The sequence below is a fragment of the Aulonocara sp. 'chitande type north' Nkhata Bay genome, linkage group LG16, assembly GCF_057382095.1.
Source record: "Aulonocara sp. 'chitande type north' Nkhata Bay isolate Kocher_YH1m ecotype deep benthic linkage group LG16, A_spYH_male_GT1.1, whole genome shotgun sequence".
Lineage (NCBI taxonomy): Eukaryota > Metazoa > Chordata > Actinopteri > Cichliformes > Cichlidae > Aulonocara > Aulonocara sp. 'chitande type north' Nkhata Bay.
In genome coordinates this window covers 18,069,350-18,096,429 of record NC_141359.1, presented here as the reverse complement: position 1 = coordinate 18,096,429, position 27,080 = coordinate 18,069,350, and the positions used below count along the sequence as shown (strand labels likewise).

Genomic DNA, 27,080 nt, shown 5'->3' with positions numbered 1-27,080 from the left:
AACTTTTAGAACAACTTACTGATTACATTTCAATCAACTGGGCTTTTTTGTTTTTGGAACTTGTAGGGAAGAGGCTATGTGCTACAACATTATCTGCAGTTCTGTGAAAAATGAAGCATGAGTCAGTAGCTTGTAGAACCACCTTTAGTAGCAATAATTTGATGTGATCAGTTTCTGTATAATTCATTGGAGTTTTCCCCACTCTCCTTTACAACCATGTAGAATATTTGGTATAAAAGAAAATTCATGGTCAATTCAATGACTTGGAAAATACCAGGTCCTATAGCAAAACAAGTCCTCCATCACCGTGCTGACAGTTTGTATGAGGCATCTGCTGATGTGCTGTTTGGTTTTCAAGAAATATCGGGTTATTTTGGTCTCATATGTCCAAAAAACACTGTTCCAAGTCTTGTGTTTTGTTCAGGTGTAAATCATTCTGCCATGCTCATTTTAGAGATATGAGACATCCTTATCTCCTGGAAACCCTTTCAAGCAACCAATATTTGTTCAGTCTTTTTTTAAATCATACTGTCACAGTTAAACATATAGGGGGTTTATTGCATTTTCTCTAAGCATTGCACAGCCTAACCTTGAGGTGAATTTGCTGGGATGTCCACTTCTGGGAAGATTGTGGTATTGTGTTAACACATACCTAAATTCTCCAGACCAGCAAACTGCCAAAACTTCTGCATTTATAAAGACACTCACTCTTTCTAATAATAAATGAATAAGTGCATTTGATTAGCAGCACCTGGCTGCTATGTACCCTTTTGACCCCTATGGAAGTTTTAAGTGGTTACTTTGCTTTTCAATGGACTTTATGGAGTCCTGTAAAAACTCCTTTTTTCAGGATGAAGGTAAAAAGCTAATGGTTTTGCAACAGGAAAAAGTATCCACAAAAGAAGAGCTTAATAAATTTTTCATTTATTTGACATATTTCTTATTACAAAAATCTAGGCATCTTCCACACAGATTTCCAGCTGTATAGTCTGCGTGTTTAGTGAGCCTCACTTCAACATCATTACTGCATCCAACAACATTAGGCCTATTTTCCCCCCTCAAAGCTATGAATGAAATAGCTTGCAAATGTGTTTCTTCAGCTTGTGTTGAGCATGTGATTAGACATCTCATTTAAAACAAATCACTACATACAGTATGTGTCATTGAAGTCTGAGTAAAAAAAGTTAACTTTCCTCAGTGATGTAGAAATTTTTAACATTTCCTTCTTCACTAAAAGGCCAAAAATTAAGTAAACAAACCGTAGTGCAATGTCGAGACCATACAGCTAATACCTGTATGACATTTAGAGATGTCAGCAGAGGCGAGCTGGAAAATTCAGATCTCGGTGAGAAATACCTTTATTGACAAGCAGCACTCTGTTTGCTTTAGAATTAATTTAACAACTATGTAGAACACAAGGGGAAATTACTTTACAAGGATATCCCTGACATTTTATTTTCTTCACACATCGACTTGCTATAGCATTTTGAAAGAAAAATTAAATAAAGTCAGCACTTCAGAATGTTTGGCAGTAATGTTGTCTTTGTTTTCTAGGGTCAGAGAAAAACAGAGTAGTTTCCTCAGTATGAATCTTTGGAGAGGGCAATGATGGTGAAACGAACCTCCTGAGGGTCGCGAGCCATAAAGACTTTGCAAACCTCTATAGCATCCTAGAAAAAGGAAGACAATGATTGAATGTAGGCAAGCTTATGGCAGTATTATTAAGACCATCTCAGTTTTATTTGGTTGTCTCACCTCAAGGAAAGTATCCTCTGAGGTTTTTCCATGGGCAATAGGGAAAGGCTTACGGCCATCTAGGTATTGGAAGAAAAAGTTAATCATGTAGGTTTAACAAAAATGTGCTTCCAGTCTTCTAGTACTAAATGTTGTAATGATTGTAATGACCATCAACAATGTGACAAATTCTACCAAATATTTTCTATAAGCGCACTTTTGCTTTGCGGCTAACTCACCCAGTTCATATAAGTGCCCTCCAACATTCACAAAAGCTATAAAATGCAGATTCACTTTCTCGTCTAAACTTGGGGCCTACAACAGACAAGAAGCAAATGTTAAAGTGCATTAAGTTCAACACAAAGCATGCAAAAAAAACTTGAGATAACACAGAGTTAAAAATCAAAAAGACACCTCAGTCTGTCCTTCCTGCGCACTGGATTCATGTGTAACACGTATACTCTGGAAGAGAAAACAGGAAAACAGGCTGAATGTTTCCTCTGTTGTATATTTCAGGGTCATTTGAATGATGCACATTTTTGCATTGATCTTGTTATGGTTTCCTTTTTCCTGGTTTGTGAAATAATTTTTTATGACTTTGTACTATTACATTGCAAAAGCGGTAGCAAGCACAAGTATGACAATGCCCTCTTGTGACAAGTTGGTTACACAATTCTTAGTACTGTCCTTCACACGTGATGAAAACTTTGTCACCCTGTTCTTAATAAAGATACTTTTCCAACCTCGTCTTTTTCCAGGAAGGTTGCCCTTTCCTCCGGGGTCATTTTAGATGTTTGTTCAAGAAATTTCTTAAGAGGAGAATCAGGTTCTGAAAGAAAGAAAAACACTTAATAGAACCTAAAAAAACTGACTTAAAGCAAACACAAAATTAGATTTATACTCAGTGACGTCTTTATTAGGTACACCTGTATAATGGAGTGAAATGAGATAATGAGAGAAGTCAACTTCAACATGCCCATAAACTCAACAACCACTCTGATACGCACGGCTGTTCAATTGCTCATTAACACAAATATTTAAGCAGCAACTCAGTGCATTTAACCATGCAGACATGGTCAGGACAACCTGCTGAAGTTCAAACAACGCATCAGAACAAATGTGACATGGCTGCTGTTGAGGTTTTCACAGACTGCTGATCTATTAGGATTTTCAAAGAAAAACATCTCTAGGGTTTACAGAGATCACATGGTAAGGTCAGAATTTGTTGTAAACAACATAAGAGAATGGATCCATCCAAGCTGGTGATGTAATGGTGTGGGTGATATAACCTTGGCACTCTTTGGGCCCCTTTGTACCAACTATGTATCATTTAAACACCACAGCTACCTGAGTATTGTTGCTAACCATGCCCATCCCTTAATGACTACAATGTGCCCATCTTCTGATTGCTGCTTTCAGCAGGATAACAGACCGTGTCACGAGTAGGGCTGCCACGATTTGTCGACTAGTCACGATTACGTCGACTATCAAAATCGTCGACGACTGATTTAATAGTCGACGTGTCGTTTGAAGCTTTGTAAGATCGCAAAAGACGCAGGAATAATAGCAGGATTTAAGAGTGTAATAACGGACTGAAACAGAAGATGGCAGCACAGCATGTACAAGGATGCCAGCTGCCGTTAAACCCCGAAGAAGAAGAAGCAGCTGTGTCCCAGAATTCATAGCGCGGCCCAGCTTAGTTTCCAACAATGGCGGTAGCTAGTTAGTTTTAATATTACTCTTATTATTCTTTCTGGGTCACAAAATAAACGTTTAACATATTTTCAGGCGAGAATGTAGCTGTGTAAACCTCAAATATCTGCTCAGTTTATCAGGACACCACATATTTTCAAAAGCGCTCCGACGTTTTCGGAGACGTCTGTTACCCACTAGCTCGATAGCGAGCCGGGGGCTAGGTCACTAGCGCCTTGAGAACACCGGACTCCCGGCAAATTGTTTTCAAACCCACCGCCGTCTTTCGGGACTCAGGTTAAATATATATGAGTCACTTAGATAAATTAAAAATGTTATTGTTTGGCTTTTTTTTAGTATTTTATTTGTTCCTGAGTAAATCGGTTTGGCTGAGATTAAAGTTATAGTTTTTACACAGCTGAATAAACGTCAAGCAGACAGCTGATTATCAGAAGTGTGAGATGCTGGAGAATATACTCCGGTGTCCTGTTATATTTTAGATAGCAAGGAGTTTATTAAACTTTACCGAAACAATCTGCAAATTTCATTAAAATTGAATAAACTATCATCTTGTCTTTATTTTTAGTTAGCACCTTAAAAGCTTAAAGCTGTAAGCTAATGATAGTTATATAAGAGCAAGATGCTGCTGGTGCAATAAGCTGTAGTTTTACGTCCAGTGGATGATGATCTGATTAGTCGACTAATCGCATAAATAATCGGTGACTAGTCGACTATCAAAATAATCGTTTGTGGCAGCCCTAGTCACGAGGCTCAAATCATCAAACATGTCAATGAATTAACTGTACTCAAATGACATCAATGACAGTGACATCACAGTCACCAGGTCTCAATCCGATAGTGAACATTTAGAACAGGAGACTGGTTTAATGGACATACCATTGACAAATGTGCAGCAACTGTTTGATGCCATCACGTCAACGTGGATCAAAATAGCTGAGGAATGTTTCCAGCAACTTTTTGAATCTGTGCTATAAAGAATTAAGTCATTTCCAAAGGCAAAATGGATCCAATCTGGCACTAGCAAGATACCTAATAAGTAGCTGCTGAATGGATTTTGACACTGACATACAGGTGTACAAGTTGTTATAGGTTTTGTACCAAGGTCATTTGGTTTATTATTTGGGCACGCTGGATAGTGTTGATGGTGTTTCTAATATTCTGCCGCTCTTATGCATGTAACAGGCACCTAGCAACACCAACTTCACTGATATACACGCATAGGGTCTTGCACATTAGTTCATCAAAAACCAAACAAGATAGATGGCTATAGAAAAAAAAACCTGTCTAAATAAAGCTAAATGATCATTAAAGTAACCTCAATAAAAAAATATAATGAAAACTCACCAAATTCCAGATGTGCCTGGTTGTTTGCCACAGCGTGAATTAATCCTATTGTTCCACAAGCGTTTCCAATAGTTTGCTTAATGAAGTAGATGTCTGGAGAAACCTGAGGCTGATCTTTGAGCTTCTCCTCCTCTTCTTGTTTAAATGCCTCATACTAGACAGACATGACAGATGAGAGAAAATCAGTTTAACAGTGTTTCCTAACCAGATGTAAAGTTGACATATGGATAATGAAAATACGTGACTTATAACAGGTACCTTCTCTGTCACTGGAAAGAGGAGTAGCACCGCACACACTGGTCTTGGTACCATGCTGAGAAGCTCCGGATCCAATCCATACACATCCCCAAACTGCCAGGTTGGCTTCATACCCAGACAGCTAACAAACTACACACAAGCGGAGTGCAAATTCATGCAGATCAAAATAAACTTAGACATTTTAAATCTAAAATAAATACAATAGCTGGCTCCTAATTACCATCTGAAAATTAGATTTCTACCTAAAAGGATATGTTTCTGTAACATTCGACTTTTGACAATTCAATGTAATTTAACTGGTATAGAATTAAACATTATGCCATTGTATGTCAGGAATTTAAACTTGAAAACTAAAACTGTTAATAGAATAGCAACATAATAAGAAGCACTTTTTACAGTAACACCGTTTTCAGGAAAGTATTTTTGACACTTTGTGGAGAAAATACAAATTTCCTTCATTATTTATTTCAACCAAACACTCAATTGCTAAATGACACCTTCTGCAGCTAAAACAGTCAATCAGTCTATCAGCAAAAAACTAAAAAAGTGATAAATAAAAAAAAGAGTTGCCTTCATGAAGTGTATAATGTTTAATATTTGGTGAAAAATTATTTAGAAGGATGATGATTCGTGCTTGGAGGATGCAGTTGCGATTCTGTTTGATGTTTGTATTAAACAAGTGTTAAGAACAATTTAAAAATAGTTTTTTGGTTACCCCCCCCAAACAAACAAACAAACAAACTACAGTATCCTACAATATCAGAGTTCACTCAAAATCTCGACTACAAACCGGTAATCCATTACTATATCATCTGCGTCTATGCGCCTAAAATTTGATTTATTTTCATATTCACGCCCACTTTTGAGTAGTTACACACTTGAACGACATTAATTAATCTGTATCAATAAAACACCATTTAATTTATGCTACATAATACTCTTAGCTGTAGGAACCTGTGCAATAAAGTGTAACGTAATCATCTAGTGTGCGTCCTGCGAATGACATCAAACACACCGCACTATCTGCAGACTGAAACAGCTGGAAAGTTGGATGAAAAGTATGAGGAAAATGACTGAACGTCTTAAAATTAGAAGCAGGGCAAGTTGACAAAACTTTAAATTTATCAGATTTCTTCACTCTTGTTTCCTGTCAGTCTGTTTACATGACATTATTACATCATATTATGTAATATGAACCTTTTAACAATAACATTAGGTGCAACACCGCTGCTGAGTAGGCCTTGCATCTCTCCGAACCGGTTTGGTTATTTGCTTTGACTACTCTATCGTGTTTTACGGAAAATATAAAAAGAAAACACTTACTTTAGTCATGACCTGAAATGAGAAGACACAAATGGAAAACGTTAATGAAAATGTTGTTGGGTTAGCAAAGCGGCGACAACGGCTTTAGCTTTTGTTCTCTCTGATAGCTTCAAGTTAGCTGCCTCTCACATGTTTGAGAATGAATAACTTCGATAAAACAACATGTTCTGAAGGAAACCAGGAAAACATACTTCTGGGTTTGACTCAAGAGGCAGCCAACGTGGGGAATCCATTGTGAAGCACAGCTAAGTGATGTTTTCCCGTTAGAGTAGTGCTGAGTCCGATTTACAATCAAATCTGTTTGACAGCTGCGATTCGCTTCCGCGTCTGGAGGGCGCACGTTGTGTGATCCGCGGGGGTGACTTGACTTTATCAATAAACCATAACTACCCAAAGAAAATGCCCAAAAGACTCGATAAGGCATGCGACATATATGGATGCATTAACATGTTTATTATAAATCGTTTAAATATGATTCTGTATACACAAAATGAACATTAAAGTATGGTAATCCCACCATCTTCAGCCTCGGTGGACTATTCCAGGGCTATGGGCGGAGCTTAGATAAAGGCATTTTTGCGCTCAGGGATGGACGATGTTTAAGTATATTCCCCGATATACCATCTAACTGACATAATATGACACTGGTCATTGTTTTTCTTAATGATCTAACCACCATAATAATATTAATAAAAATAATGAACAACAAGAACCACACTCAATTAAATTATTTCATTTTTAAATTATTAATCTAAGTGTTATTTTTACCAGTAGGGGGCGTTGTTGGCCATAAATTCAATCGCTAAAGAAAACGACAACAAAACAGAAAGAACAAAAATATTTTTCTTTATGTGGTTATAGTTAGTCAACAAGGTTTCATAACATACCTTTCAATATTGATTCATAACACTTTGGTGGTATACCTTCATCGTCTTATTTTTTGTGAATTATGCCAAAACTGAAACCATCATGTGAGGAAAACAATTGTTTGTTGGATGTATTTCTAGATTTTTTTTAAGTAGGTAGTAAGTTTTTATTAATGTATATTATTGTTGTATTATTGTTTTTATTAGTAGTATTTTATTCAGTAATCTTTTGCTAAAGTGTTTAACTGACTGTAATTACATGGTAATGACTGTGTGTTATAAGCTTAGTGGTCTGATGATGTATTTTTGTTTTTCTCTGACCCTATACTTTCTCCTAGTCCCTCATCTGAACTATTTGGCAGGGATTCAAAACAGCTGTTCATCAACCTCGAGAGTGCTGAAGAGGCTTATTGAACTTAAGGGGATCAATAAATCAGAGACCTAGGCAGCAAATCATCAAGACATCATGATTAAACTGGTGAGTGTGTAAGACTTTGGTTTGTTGAAGCTTTCAACCCTTTAGTTTGATTTATTGATATTGTACTAAGAAATACAATACTCTGCAAAAAAAGCCTTGAGCCACCACTTACTTTTTCATATTTTGCTTCCAATGAGCCAGACTTTGGTGTAATTTTTAAGTGCTTTTGAGCCATAGTTCTCCAGGCTTTTTTTGGACATGGGCTGCTTTATGAATTATTTTCAGTCCAGTCCTTGTACACTGACCATTTTCAGAGGAGTGATGGTTTGTTAAGCCACTTAAACAGATTCATTTTTTGTTGTTGTACATACACAATGACAATAAAGCACTATTCTATCCACCACCAGATGAACAATATCTGAAAGTCATGTCCTTAATAAATAGGAAAAAAATCCAGAGAAGACTTGACATAGGACCTGGGAGATGCATTTGGCCCTTCAGTTGATCCATCTACTCTTTGCAGATCCCTCATGAGAAATGATCTCAGAGAAAGAGTGGCTGTCAAAAACAATTTATAAGAAAGAGAATCAGAGAGAAAAGACAGAGGGATACCAAACTACACAAGAACGGCACAGAGTGGCAACAGGTCTTATAAGGTGATGAATCCAAATTTGAACTGCTGTGTTCAAATCTTTGTCGTTATGTATGGATGAGGTCAAGAGAGAGGCATCAATACCCACACTGTGAGGTTAAAACATTATAGTTTGGGCCTGCCTTTCATCAACTGGTGATGGGAATATTGTCAAAATCGATGAAATTATGAACACAGAAAAGTACCATCAGATTTTACATTACACTCTGGAAAGCATCTGACTGCCACCAGCTTGACCATGATCCTGAATACACTGCCATTGCAGTAAAAGTGTACCTGGATAGAAAAACATACAAATACCACTATCAGTCATAGACTAGCCCCTGTAGCGCCCAGACCTCAACATTATTGAAGCAGTGTAGGTACACCTTGGCAACATGCAAAGCCTAAAGAACTATTCCTACAGACTACTTTAAGAAATGACAAGAAAATGCATGTAACAGAAGTGATTATACCAAATATTGAATTTCAGATGTGGTAGAATTGTGCATAGCTGTTCAAAACTTCAAAGACTTTTCTCATGAGTTCATTGAAATAAGTTCATTTTAACTTTTGTACTCAAATGAATGAATTAATTCTTAATGGATAAACTTCAGTAGAATAGTACTGAAGACAACTGGATATTTATTAGGGTGTTCAGTTAAAAAAATGAGCAAACATGTTTTTAATAGGCTATTGTGCAGGGGGGGAGAGGAGGACAGAAATCTGTCGCAGATATACAACTATATTGACGATAAATCAGAGATTTAACCTAGCAGAGCTTTAAATTAGACCAGCCACTTTGACAGATTTTTTTTTTACCACTTATCTAGTTCTCTTGAAATCAGTGATTGAGGACTAGAAATAATATTGATTGGTCATTTCCCCAAATAAAATCCTGACCATTTAGAGTCAATGAGCCACAATAAATATCTGCTACAGCAGATGGCGCTATGCACCGTTTACAGTGATTTTCTATAAGCTAATAAAACCAAAGAAGAAGACTTTTTTTTTTTTTTTTAAGGAAGGAGCATTAATGAACAGAATTGACGTAGAATAGATGGTTAGTTGATCTAAGAAGCCGATTTATTCATAACTACTATTTTTTGTAAATAATACAATAATTACGTTAAACGTTTTCTGAAATTTCCAAGGCAATCTGTTCGGTGGTCAAATTTAGCGAGAAAGTCGCTAATTTGGCTGCGCTAATACCGTGGTCAAACCCAGAGCCTGACAGAGAGGATGCCAGCAGCAGAGGAGTCATATGGTGGGTTCGCATTACTCCACTTCAGTAGAATGTTGTTTAAATGGCAATTAAGAAGAATAGATTAGGCTTTCACCCAGGAAATGTGCTAATTTAGCCACTGCATAGCATTAACTTAACACCGTTGTAACCACAGAGACTTCCTGTCGCTGTCTTTCCCCCACTTATATTTGACTCCAGCATCTGACTCCTAATGCTTAAAAGCCCTTAACCCCTTTTTAATGAATGCTACTTTAACATACATGCAGAAATACACAAATGTTTACAGCTCAATAATAAAGCCAAAATAAGATGTTTTAAAAGCTAAATGAACCTTGCCCTCTTGTATTAGTTATTACATGTATTATTATAATTTTTTTTATCCTTGTTTACCCACTGTTATTTGACAAATCACTATGCAAGGTTCTTCAGGTAAGGCCTATACTATATACTATCTTATTTACTATATTTATTTCCGGGTTAGATAATTTATATCATCATGCTATTGCAGTTGTGATTGCCTGCTCTTGGGAAAGAAAGAACACAAAAAGTATTAAGAAGACACAAGTACTCAGACTCCCATGATGCCTGTGACTGCATTAAAAAGAAGTATGGAAAACCTTGTGATAAATAAATTGTTTCACTTCTGTATTCAAGGCGTCAACAAAGTTGTGGACAACATATGCAGGATTTCTCCAGATCTGTTAGCAGATGTGGTGAGTGTATCTGTCCTTGGTTGTGTATGTTACTATACGGGTGGAAAAAAGTGGCAGCTAGGAAAACAGAGTAGACTTAAATAGTATTTACAGTGACAGCTGCAGACAACCCTCCTTCTGCAACTCTCCCCATTTCCGTTCTGGGTCTTTCCCATTACTTGAGCATCACGTACAGCTACTTGTAAATATAAGTCTTTTATTTAAATTGTTTTGGGGCTGTTTCATTAGTTTCACTGCCACAGGCTCAGACTGTATTATGAAACTCCAATAACTTAAACAGTTGTGCAACTTCAAAACACTGCCTTTATAACTCGCTACTGGAGGATGTTATTGTTGACCAAAATAGCGCTCATTTCAGGGCTATTAGCAACCACTGTGCACAAGTACCATAGGATGTGGTGTAGCTGTGGAGGCTATGCTGCAGTTCTGATAGCTAATCTTCAATAATCTCCACAGTGTCAGCACGTACTGACTTATCTTCAAGGGCAGAAGAGAGGAGTAGATTCAGCTGAAATTTCTGATGTGAGTCACCCTTTCTTTAGAATACATTTGACTTATAATAACCTATCCTCCCAAATTCCTCTTTTGAGACCTTTTCTGTGTTTTTTTTTTTTGTTTGTTTTTTTTGTGGGCAGAGATTTCAGAGAGCTGAAGTGAGGCTTGATCATGAAGCTCTGCAGGACATGATCAGATTTCTCTTGCTAACATTCCGGTATTTTCCCCCACATTTCTTTTAAATTTTTTATAAAGTATGTAGTTTCTGAATTTGATAACTGTGCCTTCCATGTTCCATACATTTGTTTCTTACATAGCACACTTAAAAAGGCCAAATTATACATAAAGTAGGATGTTGTCCTACTATAGGCTGTGATAGTAGTGTTTTTTTTTGCTAGGTCAGCTGGAAAGAGCAACATCTCTGGGGATGAACTTGTGTCAAAGCTGGAAGAAGGCTCTACCAAGTGGACCAAAGCTTCCCTTCAGGTCTTGCATAAGTTGTGGAGTGAACATGGTGTGTCAGTCCACACTCAACAAGAGGCCCAGGCCATGCTCAGCATCGGTCAGGTTTGTCCAAGTTTAATGAAATAAAGTATATATATTCTGCCCCCCCTGAACATATAACTTCTCGTTTTCTCCTCTTCTCTTTCAAAACTGATGGAACTTTGTTTTGCCTTAGTTGGTGGACATGCAGTGGAAGCTTGGCATGGCAGTGAGCTCAGACACCTGTCGATCTCTCAACTCCCCATTTGTGTGTCTGCTGCTGAAGATTGTTGAGCCTTCAGGACAAATCTGTCAGAGGTCTTTTGAGATGACCATCCCACAGTTCCAGGTTTTGTATTTTTTTTTTCATGTGAATGTAGTGTTGTTGGTGTTATTTATTCATGATATTTTATCCCTCTCCTACTTCTTCTTTCTGCAGAACTTCTACAAACAGTTCAAGGAGATGGCAGCTGTTATGGAGACTGTATGATTGTTAGCACACCTAAGTGCTTGTTACAGTTATACCAGGTTTATGTGCAACTAACGGAAGAAACTTTGACATAAGTGTTTATTTGCTGGTTGTCTCAAAACACCAACTCTCAGTTTTGTGCTTGTATTTTTCCACAGATTGCGCAACCTCCCACTTGATAATACTTTTAGGATGTCTAGCCTTGGGTTAGCTTAGAGTTATGCATTATATATTTAAAATGCTAAGCCAGCAAAATCTGACTAATATATGTGTTGCCAAATGTGTGTGATGTGATTCAGTCTGTAATAAATTTCAGTTTGCCTGTGAGTGTGTATGTTTACACTAAACTACCCCCCCACCCCAGAAATGAAAACAATACAGTGACCTAATCTGTTATATTTTTGTCAGGGGTAGGAGACTGTAGTAGCGCACTATACAGCAAATTACATACTAATATATATTCAAATAATATTACATGTAATATTGATTTGTCTTTTTGTAGAGCATGTGATGTAAAGTGGTCCAACTTTTTAATTGTTGCGGTTGTCTTAGAAGTCCATAACACATTTTTGCCACTACTTTACTTTGACTCTACAGCTCAAAGGGAAATAATGTCTTTAACCAAGGCTTTTAAAAATAGATTCAGTGGTTAATTTTCTCACTAATATTTTACCTGTTTTTGGAAGCCTGCAAAAGACAACAATTTAATACATTTTACAAAAGTAAATTTATGCAAACCATAGCAAATCAAGATCAAATAGATGCTCTTAAAATGAACACATCATTACTGGTTATTAGTTACACCTTTTTAGTACTGGTTAGACCACTGGTTAGACCACCTTTTCCCTTAGGAATGTTGAATCCATTCCTCATGGCATGGATTCAACAAGGTGCTGGAAATATTCCCTAGTGATTTCGGTCCATGTTAGCATCACACAGTTGCTGCAGATTTGCCAGCTGTGTATCCATGAGGCCAACTTCCTGTCCACCACATTCCAAGGGTGCTTTATTAGATTGTGATCTGGTGACTTGTGGAGGCCATTTGAGTGCAGTGAACCCACTGACATGTTCAAGAAACCAGTTTGAGATGGTTTGAACTTAATGACATGTCACGTTATCTTGCTGGAATCAGCCATCAGAAGAGGCATACACTGTTGTCATAAAGGGATGGACATGGTTACAGTACAATACTCGGGTTGGTTAAGGTGCTTAAATGATATTCAGTTGGTAATAAAGGGCCTCAAGTATACAAAAAAATATTACCCACATCATTGCAACACCAACTTGAATCCGTGATACAAAGTAGGATGAATCCATACCTTCATGTTGTTTATCCCAAATTCTGACCCCACCATCTCAATGTAAAAGCAGAAATCCATGTGAATTGTAGGCTCAGTTTCCTGATCTTAGCTGACAAGAGTGGCACCTGGTGTGGTCTTCTGCTCAGAGTTTTTCTTCTACATACCTGGGTTGTAATGAGTTGTTATTTAAGTAACTGTTGCCTTCCTATCAAGCTTGGTCCCCCCCCCCCCAAATACAACAGCTGCTCATTAGATGTTTTCTCTGTTTCAGATCATTCTCTGTAAACCTTAGAAACAGTTGTGTTGGAAAATCCCTGTATATCAGCAATTTCTGAAAGACCAGTCAGACCAGCCTGTCTGGCACCAACAAGCATGCCACAGTAAAAGTCACTTAAATCCCTGTTTTCCTCCATTCCGACGCTCAGTTTGAAATTCAGCAGGCCATCTTGACCATGTCTACGTGCCTATTTTGTTGCCGTCTGTTTGATTAGATATTTGTATTAACAAGCAGATGAACAGGTGTACCTTGAAAATTGTGAACGTGCATAGCAGCTTCATCTTCCATCCCTCCTAATAATCTCATGACCCATGAGATTCTTCAGGTGACCCTGTGGAGGGAGTTCGACCCCTACTTTGGGAACCACTAGACTAAAATATCTAGCAACTACCAAGCCTGGACCAGCTATTTGTGGACCGATGGGTGGGCATAAACAATCGAACAGCTTCTGATAACGTTTGTAGAGAGTGAGAACTTTTACATTTTTAAAAAACTATTTTGAATAATTAAGCATTTTAGACTGCTGCTTCAGTCAGTATGAACACCCACCATTGCAGTGGTGCAGTAAGTAATAATTGGAGTTAAGAATTAACTGTTATTTGAATGAATATTTCAACTTTTACAAGTGAGCCATTACACACTTCTTATTAGTAGACAATGAAATCCTACAAACTGGTTCAAGAACTCACAAAAAAGAAATAAAACTTACATTTTGGTATGCTTTTATGGTAAAGTAGTAGTTTTAGAAGTAACGTTTGATCCCTGGGCCTTCAAAGATACTATAAAATGATTATGCAGTCCTTAGATTTCAAGATATTTCAAGATAATTTAACTGTGACGCACTGCAGTCTATGGATTCTGAATGTTATTTGCAATCGAATCCAATTAAAGTACAACTTTAACTTTATACCAACTGACAATGGTATTCAGTGAGGATCCGGGATCAGCTGTGTATCTATTCTGCACGCATCTACATTTAAAGTAGGTACACACCATCAGCGCGGGGGTTGTTTGGTTGTAGAGCTCCTGGCTACCGCTTCATTGGTGAGTTTATATATGGCTAAGGTACTATTTTGGGGATAGGCGGACTGCTTGGATATTATAGCGTTAAGTTGAGGGGAAGTCTTCCCGTGCATAAAGCACCACATATGATTATGAATGTCGAGTAGTGGTGGGACTGAGATTAACCTACTTGTGAACAGCCGGGACTCACTTTGCTTAGCAAGAAAAAAAATTGCACATGTTATCGAAACCTGGTTCAACCTGATGGAGGCGGTTGGCAGGTAGAATTACAACCAACGGGAGCTGGAACCAAGGGCACTTGTGCCACGGGGGGCTGAAAACACATCTCACGGTGCCACGAAGAAAGAACATTTCCAGGTAAAACTTAATGTACTGTGGAGAAAGGCGGAGCCTCGTCCTGTCACGTTTCGCACAGCGGCTCTGCGCTGCCCACTCCTCCAGCACATGGGATGGATGGGCGGTTCGTCACAGGCGCGCAGCCGCTCCGCCTCCGAGGCGTTGTGGAAGGAAGGATCACTGACGGGAGACTGCGCCGCAAGACGATAAACAAGCATCAGTGTCTGTATTTTATTGTTCATCTGCAGAGAGAAATCGCAACGGTGGCAAAGAAGCGTTTGTGCACTAGGATTTCAGGACCGGGACGTTGGAAATGCGCCGCCCTGCGTGCGCATTCGGAGACAACGTCCAACGCGTCAAAGAAATCAGATTTCTCTGGGTGACTTGTGTTTACACGGGAGTCAACCAAAGCCACGTTTTTGGCAAGCTATCTTGGTTGGGACAGTATAGTACAGGGGTGTTTAGCGCTTGGTTCTCCGCCTAAGCAAACGGTGGAGCGGAGCAGGGAGTAAAACAGCGAATAGACAGCACTCGAAGTTCTTTTTTTTAATCCTTGAGGGAAAAACTGAACATCATGGAGAGTTGCAGCTGATCGAAAGGGCGAGCACATGTTGGAGGTTTGTTTGAGCGCTGTGTAAACTTTGTGTATGGATGTGGACATGGAAAGTGTTGCAAACTAAACACAACTACAGCTAGCCTCGGTGGCAAGAGGGAAAGATATATTGATAGTGTTTTATTTTTGTTTTGGGGTTGTTGTTTTTTTGGAAGTAGGATTTGCTCTGTGTTGTTGTCATCGAGTTTCGGGCGAAAAGTCTGCTGGGTCAACATGGAGAGTCACGACGAGAAGGAGAAGTCGGACAACAGGTTCGCCCTCACTTACATCGGCTGGTCCCTGCTGGACAGGCGGACCACCCTACCCATGCTGCCGTGGCTGGTGGCCGAGATCCGCAGGCGGTGCGAGAAAGGCGACTGCGGCCCTGTGATGCAGCCCAGGGAAGTTCATCTGGTCCTCTGCCCCCCCTTCATCCGATGTGTCCCCACCACCAGCAACAACTCCTCAGTGTTCATATTCGAGCACAAAGCACAGCTCATATCTCGCTTCATTCACAACAGCAATGACCTCACCTATTTTGCCTATCTCCTGCGGGGCCAGCCCGACAACCCCGAGTCCGAGATGTCCTGTCACGTCTTTAAGGCCTGCGACCCCAACCAGGTAGGCCTGCTCCTCTCTGCACAGCACAGTTTTCAATACCATGAGCATGAATGGACCAAAACTCAGGCCAAAAAAAGTAACGCGGTGATCCATTAGGAACACACTTATAAAAAAGCTTTAAATAATATTTTTTTTACACCTAAGAAGACCTGAAGCAAGTATCCAAATCAAACGTCTTGAGTATATGTGACTAAATTAAATATGATGTCATGGTGAGGCAAACTATTTTTTTAAGGGTGGACTGATCCTGTCATTAGCTGTAAACTGAAAAACAATGAGATGTCCAACTAAGCCTGAAGTGAAATGTCTCCAAGGTGAAAGCTGTATAATTTAATCTCAACCTCGCACAATATTTGATCAGTCGTTGGTCAAAATGTGTTTGTTTTGGGATTAAGTATTTAGGCCACTAGATGGTGGGCATGACAAACCCAGTACTGTGTTGTTGTTGTTGTTTTTTTGGTCAAAGTTAATCTATCCCTGGCCTTTCCCTGATCTTAAGTACAGTGGCCCTGAAGCTCAGTGCACCAGAGCTTAAGAAAAGACATATGGTTTCACCAATTTTGCACCACGAAGGGAAAATGATAGCTGAAAGCTCCCATTATAGAGTGGCATTTTCTGTCTTTGTGTCGGTTTATCCCTTTTGCAGCGTCATGTGTCAGACTGGAGAAGATGGGACTGTGTTTCCTGAAGTTGCAGCGCTCGGCGCTCTTGGGGCTGCTGTAGATCTGACATGTGTCTGGTGTCTGTGGTGTGACAACAACTGAATACAATATTGAGTCAGCACATTCACTTGCCGATCAGCATGCCACTCTTGAGTAATAACTGAAATAAACAGCCAGAAATCAGGAACGTGGGAGTCTGTGATTAAATATATATTGGTAGTAATCCTTTCTGCTCTTTTCTGAAAAGCAGTTCATAGCATATTTTTTTAGGAAGTTGCTGCACTCAGTAGCCTACCCTAGTGTTTATCTGAGTTATCTTTTCTCTGATTTGGTGGTAGAGAATGTTATTTATACAAGATTCTTAAACAAACGCAGTTTAATCTTGGTGCCACCTCAATTCCTAATTCCATGCAACCCATTCTGAAGTCTAACATCCCTACTCATGCTAATCCTGTTTTCCCACTGACTCAGGAAATGTGCACCAGTAATGTTCACAAACACATATCTAGTTATACTCACATTTTGCATTGATCTCAAGTGTGCCCGTGCCGTATCGTGTTTCCTGTGCAGGGGGCTGAGCACAATGTTTGTGTGTTAGTGAAAACTGAGGAGCAGAAGCGCCAGCAAGCTTAAGGCGTGCACACTTTCGAGGTCTCTGGCCTCTCTGCTAATGCCCGAATGTGTGTGCAGCAGTGAGAAAAGTATCTTGGACGTACCTCATTCATCACTATTACGCAACGAGAACTGGTTTGGCAACCAGCAAGCCCAAGCAACGTGTGCAAGGTGGACCATGTGGAATGCATGGCTAATTCTACCAGTACTCTGTTGCCATGTACAACACCCTGTTGCGGCAACTGCTAGCAGTCTGTTTGTCCCATTTTCCATACATAAACAGCATTTATTGCGAGCATTCTTACTACCACGTTGTGCGTTTTCTCTTTTTTCCAAACTGACTTTGAAGACACAAAAAATATTGCTTTATTTTTGGTTGGCAGGAATGGTTTCACATCTATTTTTAGTTGTAGAAATGACAGGCCTTCCTTGTGTAAGGAGATTTGGCATCTATCAAAATGATGAGAAAGGTTATAATGAAAAGACACTCTTGATGTCTTCAAGAGCACTGCAACTTATTAGATCCTTTTGGATTTAAGAAATAAAACGGTAAAGGAATAGCCCTGAATATGCAGTTTGCCTACAAACGTGACATCTCTCATGTATGTGTTTCAAATGTCATCGTGCTAAAAATCAGGTTTGACCTCCTGGACTTGAAATGCAGCCTCGGTCCTCACGCGTTCACTGTTAGGGTTAACAAGACTAACATTAACATGCCATGGATAATATTTTGCTAAAGCATCAAAGGGAAGATTTGGACACAAGTTAAACTTTTTTTTTCAGTTGAAGTGGGAGATGTTTACTTGACTTGTCTGTGAGACTGATAGGCACACATTCAGCACAGTCTCCAGTCAACACCACTGTGCTATTATCAAGCCAGCAACACACACTCAAGGCCTGCACAGCATAAACCACAGACCCCTGCATCATTTTTTTTTAACCTCTGCTCTGACTTGGAACAGTACCACTGTGGAATCACTCACTGGGTAACCTGTTGTCTCTGCTGTGGGTGATGTTCATTTTCAGTCACAGTGGCACACACTGTTAAACTAAAATAGGAAAAGTCATTGTCTACCATTCAGCTTTACAAACCGTGCAGAGCTTGTTTTTTCATCTATTATATCAAGTGCCTTTCCCTTTTGTGCCAAAGACAGGAATTGAAAAGCTTTTTTTCTTATATTACGTGCACCTGTTGCCCAGAGAAGGAAAAGTGGCCCAGTGTCTGTCTGTTAATGTGACCAGATTTCTGAGGCCACATATTTGTAACCGGTTATCATGATATTCTGTGCACAGTTCACAATGAAAGGGAAACTGTCTGCAGTCACTGATATGTTGTTACATGTCAGATAAGCATAGCAAGCAGCTTTGAATACTTGAGTTCTTGGATTAACTTTATAAAAATGTATATTATTAGCAAGCTGCTTGTCTGGTAATTTGGTGTGACAGATAAGTCACCGGATCAAATACAGTCATGTGAAAAAGTGAGTTTTGACAGGACAGGCAGCCAGGTGCACAGTGGGGACCCCACCAAACTCACCCCAAGGTCACCCCATGCAACACTCAGAGAGAATGCAGAAAAACCCAAGATCTACATATGAGACTGTATTTAGAGAAAATACTGAACAAGTATGGCTGATTTGGAAGAATATGGACACCTCTTACCAACTGTCACGCATGGTGGTGGAGGGGTGATGATCTGGGCTCGCTTTGCAGCTAAAGGCCCTGGGCGCCTTGCAGTCACAATGAACTCCTCTCTATACCAAAGTATTATGGAGTGAAATGTGAGGCCATCTGTCTGACAGCTAAAGCTTGGCTGAAAATTGGGTCATGCAACAAGACAATGATCCCAACCACAGCAGCGAATCTATAACAGAATAGCTGAAAAGCAAGAATAAAGGTGTTGCAATGACCCAGTCAAAGTCCAGACCTCAGGTTGATTGAAATTCTGTGGCATGGACGTTTAGAGAGCTGTGCATAAATAAATGCCTGCAAACCTCATTGAACTGAAGCAAAGTTTTAGATGGCAAGCCAAAATTCCTCTGCAGTCATGCAAAAGACTGATAAAGTCATACAAGACAGAAAATTATTACTTCAAGTTGTTGCTGCGAAAATGATAGTGTGTACTCAGTTTTTCACAGGGCTGCGTAAAACTCTATGAAAAGTTTCTTTTGCACATGGCTGTGAGTTCCCTCCTAAGTTTCAGTAAAATCAGAGCACTAACAAAGTGAAAAACAGTCTCTCCATAGCTGTTTAATTACCAGGATCTATGTTTACATATACACTTGTATTGGCAAAAAAAAAAAATAGACGTTTTACTGACGCATTACAATTTCCAGTTGTGACATCTTGTCACTGTGGCAGTAAAGATATCATAAGGAATTTTTGTTTGTTTGCTTGCTTGTTGTTGTGGTCAAATATGAATTTTGTTCAACTTACATTTGTCCTCAGCCACATGGAAAAGCACAGGCTACAGTGAGGTCAAACTTTAAATGTCAAGTGGCATCAGAACAAATCCTTGCAGAGCCAGAGCCACACAAAGACGGCTATTTGGCCTTAAAGCAACTCCATAAATCGAAGTTTATGGTTATGACGTTAATAAGCTACAGTTTGTTTGTTTTTTCCGTCTTTCTATTCAATTTGGGCAACTTTCTAAGAACTTGCATCGCATGCTTTTAAGTTAAAAGCATGCGATCTTTGATTGCTTCTGGTCTGACGTGGGGTATTACGTTTCATCTCTCGCTTGCTTTCTGTTTCCATTCTTATCTTTTTATTGACACAGTGATAACCTGTGCACCTCCAAAAGAGCCTAATTAGGCCTAATCACAGATATTGTGGCCGAACGTGAGACTCCGCAACTTCTCAGCGGTCTGGCTTATTGCTGCCGATAATAGCAGCAGAGCAATGTGCCATCTACTGTAAGATCTGATGTTATTAGGGGCTTTTGAAGAGCGCTTGGACATGATGGGAGCTATGCACTGAGAGTACTCAGGACTCTAGCAGCTCAGAGGGCACTATTCCCGTGTTTGTTTTCACCTAAGCTCTAAAGCTCTGCTCTGCTACTGGTGTTTATAGAGAAGCATTGCTTCACAACCGCCGTCGCTTATATCGTTTAATGAAGCCAGCCTATGATCACTGAATGTTACGCTAGTTTAAAGAACCGCTTTAGTGGGAAGAGGACGCTGGCTTTCCTTTAGTTCCTCAACAGCTTTTCTGCCTGCCTGTCTGTGCATGTCTCCCTTCAAGAGGCGAGCACCTTTGCCGACTCTGTATTGGGTAGATAAGGAATAATTGATCGCACGCTTCGGCATCATCTTACTCATGTATAATAAAGCAGCTCCTTTTAATGTTTAGACAAATCTGTCTCTTTTTCCCCCTCCCTTTGTGACAAAGTGTTGTGGTGGCCAGCTGTAGTTCTCAGCCAACAAGACCTTTTGCTTACCTCTACCTCGTAGTGTCAACACTGTCTTTTCCAATGAAGAATGCACTTTCACACAAAATGTAGCCATCAAGATCCCATGTGTGGTTTATTTTTCATCCCTTGTAAGTTATTACAGCACGTTTTCATTTATTCGCAACCCGCGTTTACAGAGAGCGCAGATATTTGTTTCTGAAGCTTAAAATGATCACCGCGATATTATTTTATCCTGGAAATAAGTCAGCCAACAGTTTGAAAATCATTCACAGTTTCTGGAGTGTGGGATTAGGACTGAGCATCACCCCCACCCCAGCCACTTCCACTTTTCCTCATCTCAAGGCAACGCTCTGTCACCAGCCAGGAAAAGCGCAAGGCCTTGAGGGGGGAGGTGGGAAAGCAGGCGCTTAGAAAGTGGGACTTTAAAATAGCCCCAGTAGCAGACGTGCATTTGATCTCATTGCCTTTTATGAAAATCAGACACGGGCTTTGTCAGGATGTTTGAGTTCATTCACAGCTTTTCTTTTCCTGTTTGCCTGCCCTCCCCTCTCTGCGCTCTGTTGTTCTGGTCACACCTCTGAAGTAAGCGCCATGTACTTTGCTATACAACTTCCCTCTCCAGTCCACATTAGAAATATATTTGTTCAACCGCCTCTTATCTGATCTGATGTGTGCAGTCTGTGGAGCTGCTGTTTGTTCTAGCCCTCACTGTTGTCTTAAACACAGTATTTGGCTGACCTTGGCTGCAGCATTAGTTCCAGGCACTCTGCTTCTTTTAGGGAGCTTTAGCGTCGAGGCTTTCAGTCAGTTGTTTGCTGCCAAAATTTTAGTGCAGCGGTGATTCATTGCTCTCTGACTCCACTGCTATTGTTCGGTCCCCATTGTAAAAGTATTCAAAGCCTAAATTATGGTGGGGTTTTTTTTGTCTTGTCTGTTGCCTGTTTTTTTTAAATTTTTAAATCTTTGACTTGTTATCAAAGCAAGCTGTTATCAAGCTTTGATGACACTAACACACTAGCTGCCTGCTAATGTTTAAGTGCCACAGTGTAGCAGCAATAGGCTTATCGACCTTCAAGTCTCGAGTTTCCCCCAGCCTTCTGTTTTCTGTTCATTGCTGTAGAGAGTGGGTGTTCCCCATGGCTGCACGCCTACCTCTGACACCACTGTAGCTTTTGGTCCGTCTATTGTTATAGTTTTTGTTCAAATCTTTTGCTCTTTTCAAGTTATTTAAATTTCAAGTCTAAATATGGTTTTATTTTATTTATGTCTTAACATGCATAACCAAAACAACAGTATTGATATGATTCCACGTAATTTTTTTACTGTTAATTTCTTACTTCTTCTTAGTTTTTATTTGTCATTTTGAGAATGACATGAAGCATTATTCATGTTCATATTTTACAGAACCTGACGAAAAGTTAGAAATTGTGTTGTCTTAGATTTTAGGGTGATGTTATACTCGTGCTCTTTCAATGTCTGCGAAGCTGGTGTTCCCCTCGACCTCCCTTAGTCTTTTTGTCATGGTTTTTCTTTGTTCCTGTCTTCCTGTTCATCACATCCTTTCATTCCACTTGCCTCGCTTACAGGTCCCTGAGGTGATTAGTAACATTCGCCAAGTGTCCAAAACAGCGCTTAAGGAAGATTCCAAACCCAAACAGGAAACCGACGAGGCCTTCTACAACTCCCAGAAGTTTGAAGTGCTTTACTGTGGCAAGGTAGGAATCGGTGCATATGCCTTTAGAATGGAGTGTTTTTAAGATAAAAAAGGGCTTCAATGAATGCTGTTGGTGTTGCAAAAATCCCAGGTGACGGTCGGATACAAGAAGGCTCCATCCACGCTCGTTGATGATTGCATCGACAAGTTTCGCCAGCACGAGATTGAGCGCAAACGCGTTCGACTCCTCAACGGTCAACGAGGATCCACGGAGAGCCCCCCTGTGGAGTTTCTCATGGGAGGCGAAGGAGACCCGCTCTCCTCTGCTCTGAATGAGACTATGGAAGACCCCAGAGGTCCTGGAGGGGAGGACGTGACCTCAGGTGGGGACGAACGCTTCAAACAAATTTATGATGAGGAAAAGTTTTATTGAAATGATGTGTGTGTGCACAGCAACAAGTAACTTGAAGGCTGGTCAGGTTCACATGTCCCACATTGTTGTAAGTAAATGCTGCTACTGTCAGTTTTGCAAGGACACAAAAGCTGATTTGCAACTCAAAATCAAGTTTAAACACAAGGAGACAAAGAGCGACTTTACAGACGTGTCTGTTCTGCACCCAAAATGACAACATTTGCTTGCATAATTTAGCTTCAGCCAAATAATGATTATAATGTTTCTTCTATTGGTTGGTTTACAGTGCTCACTTTGACTCAGTGTGGATTATTCTGTTTGTGCACCTCCTTGTATTACACTGTGTTCGCTGTTATGTTGACAGGCTAGTGTTCCAAATGGAAAACAGCAAGTTGCACGCTTACTTTTCACAAAATGTGGCAGCCATCCACATTTATGTAATTATCAAGTTGCTGGCTATACAAGCAAAAATAGGAACTAGACTTAAAAAAACTGTAATAAAGATAAAATATTTATAGGAAATATCCTTGGGTTTAGTATCTGTTAGTTTGGTAAAAACATGATTATAACTGAGACATTGATGGATGTGTTTATTGGAACTCTAAATGTATGCTTTCAAAAATTTCTGTGTTTTTATGGTAATATATGCGGTCGCTGAGTTTCCTAAAAAGACTAAAACTAAAACTGAAACTAACAAAAACTAAGCTGAACCAAGAAAATCAAGTGAAACTAAACTGAATTACAAACAAGATGAAAATGAAATTAAAATAAAAACTAAGTAAAAAATACACAATTATAATAACTCTGTTATTATCACTTTATGTTCATCAGGAGGCAAGTAAACCATTTACTAAAAACAAGAGGTCAGTAGAAAAATCTAGGTTAATTTAATGATTCAGTCAAACTGGGTAATCCTGTGTACTTGGTAGAACAGCACTGGAGTATATCCATTAGATCAATAGCGACTAAAGGTTCTAGTGATGTAATTTTCTAAACTTAGGTGTGAGTTCATGTTTGATGTGTCTGATCCAGGTAAAGGTATTCTCAGCAGCGGCAGTCAGAGCAACCTACGAGGAGTGTTCCCCGAGTCCATCCAGGAGGACTCGGGATTCGAGGAGCCCCAGGAGTTTCGGACACGCTGCAGCAGCATGGTGGGGAGTCTGCAGAGGAAGCCGGGAGAAGGCATCGTCATGGTTTCCACACGCCGTCGTCACGCTAGCGCACCAAATCACGTTCAGCCTTCGGATGCAGACAAAAACCGCACTATGCTCTTTCAGGTAGGAGAAGTTGAACGGAGTAAAGGGCTGTGCTGTACTGCTGCTAATGTGTTGGTGTCACAGTGAGAGCGCTTCTCTTCTCTTTGTCCAAATGACTGTTCAAGTTCTTTCCTTCGGTTCGATGCAGAACACTTCTCAAAATAACAGTGTTCTCACATGAAAATCTTTGTCTAGTATGGAGAGAAGTGACTGACCTGGGCCCTGAAGGCATCATTTATATCTTAATAAATAATTTGCAGTGAGCTTAAAGGGATGTCCACCTTACGTGTATGTGCACGCAGTGTACAGTTGGGCTGGCCGGGTGTCTTATTTTGCATTGTTTTGGATTTACTCCACTCTAAACATACCCTTTTCAATAATATGGATGGATTTTTTTAAGCTCCTCATGCCAAACCATAATTTGTGTTGTAAAACTTGATTCCATCTGTTACACCAGAAAACCAAATGGTCGCTGGCCTCAGCGCTGTTTGTCACGGAGGCCTCCTTTGCATAGACTCTCACTGCTGAGGTTCACACCACCGCAAATCATTTTTATGTGCACGTGGCTGGCAGCTATAATGTGTAGACCAGCTTGGCCTGGTGTAACTGTTCCAGTTAATAAGGCCGTAACTCCTGTGGTATTAAAAAAAATAATAAAAACTGACTTCACCACTGCTCCTGTGATAACACACGGTCGCTGCTTCATGAAAAACATGTGCGCCGCACTGTGAGCCAGCTGCCATTCCTCACGCACCATGCCTGTTTCGTCATGAAGCTACTTTTAAAAACTAGAGCACAACGCTCGATGTGATACTGTACGTAGCAGTCAATTATGAGGAAAAATCATTAGCGGAGACTCGCTGACCCTGATTTTAAAGCGCACGTGAGCGTCTTTTATCTCTATTGCCAATCGGGTCCCGGAATAATTATAGTCCTAGTCATAAAATGCTTAACATCACAGGAGATCCCAGTGTGTTTACACACATGCTCTCCCATCCGTGTTGTTTTGTGAGAACTTTTCATGCATCTATTACATGTTTTTACTTCACTCTGTGTGACCGTGGTCTCTCGTGTTTCATAGGTTGGACGTTTTGAAGTAAACCTTATAAGTCCTGACAGTAAAACTGTGGTCCTGGAGAAGAACTTCAAGGATATCTCATCGTGCTGTCAGGTTGGTGTATATTTACTTGTAATGTTTACTGAAAAGGTCTCTCTTGTGTCTCTGCTGCAGCCCTAGCAACTGGAATCTAATCACAGAGAGCCTTTGCTCATCTTTACACAAGAGCAGACCTTTAGTGTTTATTCCTTAATTTAGTGGCAGATCTTTGTCAGTAATGTAAGAATACACTTCTTTTCACCTTTGTTGGTTGTTTAGTAATTAAATATGATATAATTAAATCATCATTATGGTGATGTGCTATAAAGTTCCACAGCTATCCCAGGCCTCTGAGGCTAGTTTGTCTTTTGCTCCCATCCCCAGGGTATCAAACATACTGACCATTTTGGATTCATCTGTCGGCACCACTCAGAGTCTGGTCCCAGTCAGTACGTGTGCTACATTTTCCAGTGTGCCAGTGAATCCCTGGTGAGTCACAGGAATTATGTAAATAAAATGAAATTCTTAAGTGCATGTGGCAAACATCTCTTTCTTTGTGCGTGTGTGTGTTCATTCGCCTGTGCGTGTCAGGTGGACGAGGTGATGCTGACACTGAAGCAGGCCTTCAGTACAGCAGCCGCCTTACAAAGCAACAAGACTCAGATCCAGCTATGCGAAGCCTGCCCCATGCATGACCTGCACAAGCTCTGCGAGAGGATTGAAGGTAGGTCATGTCACCTGCATCAGACATCCGGCACTTCTCTCGGCTTTGACTCATGAATATATTGAATTTTCTCAGAGTTAAAGCAAGTTAAAGAGTACAGCTTATTTCATCTTCTCTGTTTCCAGGTCTCTACCCACCTAGAGCAAAGTTATCCATCCAGAAATATCTCTCCCAGCTGACCGACAATGAGCAAGCTGAGATTTTTGAGCGAGTTCAGGTCTGGCAATGGAGGTGACACTTTGATACAAACATATTATTTCTTACAGCTGTTGATTCACACTTGAGTGTTTGTGCATTCATTTCTGCAGAGACTGAAGCCTGCGTCAGACCAGGAGGAGAATGAGCTTGTGATTCTTCATCTGAGACAGCTCTGTGAAACCAAACAAAAGTCCCACCTCCACATTGGAGAGGCCCCTAAGGTAAGGGCACGAGAAAGCTTACGGTCCAGAAATAATTTCCAGCAAAGTGGTGTTTCTGTTGAATAGAGAATCGACACTTGGCGACATCACAGTTGTCGATCGATTTGTTGGTTTTACTCTAAATTTCACTTTGAAAAGCAAAAACAAACAGACAGGCTGGATCCTTAAAATGTTTCTAGTGGTCCTTAACATGAAATCTGAGAAACGTCAATTCAGACCCCTGATGGTTCTGAAAATCGCTTGCATGAAATGGCATAAAATTTGAATTTCTCAGACCGTATCCTAAGGTTTTGTTTTGGACTTTGTGTTGATAAAGGGATTGTGTAGAAATATTGATGGTAAAAGAACTCCTTAGCTGCTGTCTTAAATGTAAAGCTTGTTGCTTTGTATAGATGTAGATGTCCCTCTCCCTGAGACCTACAATGAACCGCTGTTTACGTTCTGTGAGTTGCTGAGAGGGGAAACACGACATTTAAAGTATGAGAGGATTGTGGATAATTGCTTTGGAATGATATACCCTGAGCGATCTGCATGCTAAATATTATCAATCATAGCGCAGTCTCCAGCAGCAGCACCACTTCTTTTAAAGCAGTTAGCAGCTATTGGCTGTTTCTTGCAGGCTTTATCACAGGATCTGCAACTGTATTCGTACAGTGAACCTGTTTTGGTTTATAATTAAATTCATTGAAGTCTTGTTAATTAAATCTTTTTCTTTTGCTGTCTAACAGAATGCAGCAAACAGCTCAGCAGCAGGAGATGGCACAGCCACCGGCAGTCGCTTCAAGCTCGACATTTTTAAGAATAAAGCGCGTTCATCCCTCACTAGCTCTCTGGAGAATATCTTTGCAAGGGTGGGTCTTTTTAAACATGTTTCCTTTTCTGCCACTGCCTTATCTTCCCCATTTCCTGCCGTTATATTATTATAACCATTTACTTATTTCCCCCAGTTTATCCCTGTCTTTTATGTCTCCGCAACGGACAGAAAGTAGA

The 27,080-nt window shown here is 40.0% G+C and overlaps 3 protein-coding genes across 6 annotated transcripts in view; 2 read left to right on the top strand and 1 right to left on the bottom strand.

Moving 5' to 3' along the window:
- Positions 1 to 904: 904 nt before the first annotated feature.
- Positions 905 to 6,710, bottom strand: uchl3 (ubiquitin carboxyl-terminal esterase L3 (ubiquitin thiolesterase)). 2 transcript variants are annotated; one of them, XM_086267228.1, is made up of 9 exons: positions 6,564 to 6,710; positions 6,373 to 6,384; positions 5,050 to 5,178; positions 4,792 to 4,945; positions 2,478 to 2,563; positions 2,149 to 2,196; positions 1,974 to 2,049; positions 1,756 to 1,814; positions 905 to 1,670 (listed from the first exon to the last, which is right to left on the bottom strand). In XM_086267228.1, the coding sequence occupies exons 1-9, from the start codon at positions 6,603 to 6,605 to the stop codon at positions 1,581 to 1,583; spliced, it is 696 nt and encodes a 231-aa protein (XP_086123354.1). In that variant the 5' UTR covers positions 6,606 to 6,710; the 3' UTR covers positions 905 to 1,580. The 2 variants fall into 2 exon arrangements, with proteins under 2 accessions (XP_086123354.1, XP_086123355.1); XM_086267229.1 differs by lacking the exon at positions 6,373 to 6,384.
- Positions 6,711 to 9,285: 2,575 nt separating this feature from the next.
- commd6 (COMM domain containing 6) lies at positions 9,286 to 12,020 on the top strand. Its single transcript, XM_086267581.1, has 7 exons — positions 9,286 to 9,554; positions 10,188 to 10,246; positions 10,703 to 10,768; positions 10,882 to 10,958; positions 11,140 to 11,308; positions 11,421 to 11,573; positions 11,664 to 12,020. Exons 1-7 carry the CDS (start codon positions 9,530 to 9,532, stop codon positions 11,712 to 11,714), a joined length of 600 nt encoding a protein of 199 aa, XP_086123707.1. The 5' UTR covers positions 9,286 to 9,529; the 3' UTR covers positions 11,715 to 12,020.
- A 2,458-nt stretch (positions 12,021 to 14,478) lies between these two features.
- Positions 14,479 to 27,080, top strand: part of tbc1d4 (TBC1 domain family, member 4) — a 28,151-nt gene continuing 15,549 nt past the window's right edge. The window contains exons 1-10 of one of the 3 annotated variants that reach the window (XM_086267946.1): positions 14,479 to 15,843; positions 22,116 to 22,244; positions 22,335 to 22,566; positions 23,628 to 23,872; positions 24,933 to 25,022; positions 25,332 to 25,436; positions 25,539 to 25,671; positions 25,797 to 25,888; positions 25,980 to 26,090; positions 26,819 to 26,941. In XM_086267946.1, coding sequence (XP_086124072.1) covers positions 15,457 to 15,843; positions 22,116 to 22,244; positions 22,335 to 22,566; positions 23,628 to 23,872; positions 24,933 to 25,022; positions 25,332 to 25,436; positions 25,539 to 25,671; positions 25,797 to 25,888; positions 25,980 to 26,090; positions 26,819 to 26,941 — 1,647 coding nt within the window. In that variant the 5' untranslated portion in view covers positions 14,479 to 15,456. The remainder of the gene's footprint in view (positions 15,844 to 22,115; positions 22,245 to 22,334; positions 22,567 to 23,627; positions 23,873 to 24,932; positions 25,023 to 25,331; positions 25,437 to 25,538; positions 25,672 to 25,796; positions 25,889 to 25,979; positions 26,091 to 26,818; positions 26,942 to 27,080) is intronic. The other 2 variants (XM_086267945.1, XM_086267947.1) reach the window with 2 other exon arrangements.